This window comes from Nannobrachium achirus (assembly GCF_963921795.1).
Source record: "Nannobrachium achirus genome assembly, chromosome: 22".
NCBI classification, from domain to species: Eukaryota; Metazoa; Chordata; class Actinopteri; order Myctophiformes; family Myctophidae; genus Nannobrachium; species Nannobrachium achirus.
This window is the reverse complement of record NC_137829.1, coordinates 40,922,131-40,922,950: the sequence shown is the minus strand read 5'-3', so window position 1 is coordinate 40,922,950 and position 820 is coordinate 40,922,131. Positions and strand designations below refer to the sequence as shown.

The following is an 820-nucleotide window of genomic DNA, read 5'->3' as shown; positions in this document are numbered from 1 at the left end:
GATCGGCTGTTTTCACTAGTTTAAATTATTTTTAAAAAGATAAATTCAAAATGAACGGTTTTGGACATACAAGATTTTCACCCGACAACGACGAAAACTGTCGCTGGAGTAGTGGGAACGCCACCGTCGCCCCCTGCAATGATGTGGCCCTCGGCTTGATACCCTAGACACGATTCGGCCCTTGGGGAAAACTAATCGGGGAACCCTGCTGTACGCCGTGTACGACTTTAACCGGAATGTGTCCTCTCTTGTTGTCCTGTCCAGAGTCTGTCCCACATGGAGTCCTCTGGGTCCACAGCCGCTGACAAGAAGGACTGCAAAGGAGCGGGGATTGACGGGAGCAGCTTCTCCGACCTCCCAAAGAAGCCCTCTCCCACCACACTGACCAGGGGTACGTACACTACATCAACATATTCTCACCTTCAAAGCGTCATACAACTGACACCTTGTCAAGTACCGTAAAGCGTCGGAAGAGGGGACGCTTTGGGTATGCCTACTGTGTCAAGGAGCGAGATTCGATACCACTATGAAGGATTTACCAGCCACCCGACGCTACCGTTCACGGCACTATAAGCGCAGAGAGCCGCCACCGAGGGAGCGGTAGCGACCGAGTCGCTGCGGCGAATGGTGCGAACGACGCATGATCTGACTCAGTGGCGTTACCGAATTATGTGCCGTTATGGACAGAATAGTACATTTTGACCAGGGGACTGCTTCCGCGTCCGAATGCGGCTCAAAGAAGGGACTACGTTCATTATTATCCACGTTGTCAAAGATAAAAGGACAAAAAATGTTTTTGAATTTCCCAGCCGTCTCCTTA

At 50.9% G+C, this 820-nt stretch overlaps 1 protein-coding gene across 1 annotated transcript in view; it reads left to right on the top strand.

Moving 5' to 3' along the window:
• Positions 1 to 276: 276 nt before the first annotated feature.
• The window catches only part of gli2a (GLI family zinc finger 2a), a gene marked incomplete at both ends in the record, with an annotated part of 141,292 nt that continues 140,748 nt past the window's right edge, over positions 277 to 820 (top strand). The window contains one exon of the mRNA XM_080752989.1: positions 277 to 391. Within this exon, the coding sequence (XP_080609115.1) occupies positions 277 to 391 (115 nt within the window). The remainder of the gene's footprint in view (positions 392 to 820) is intronic.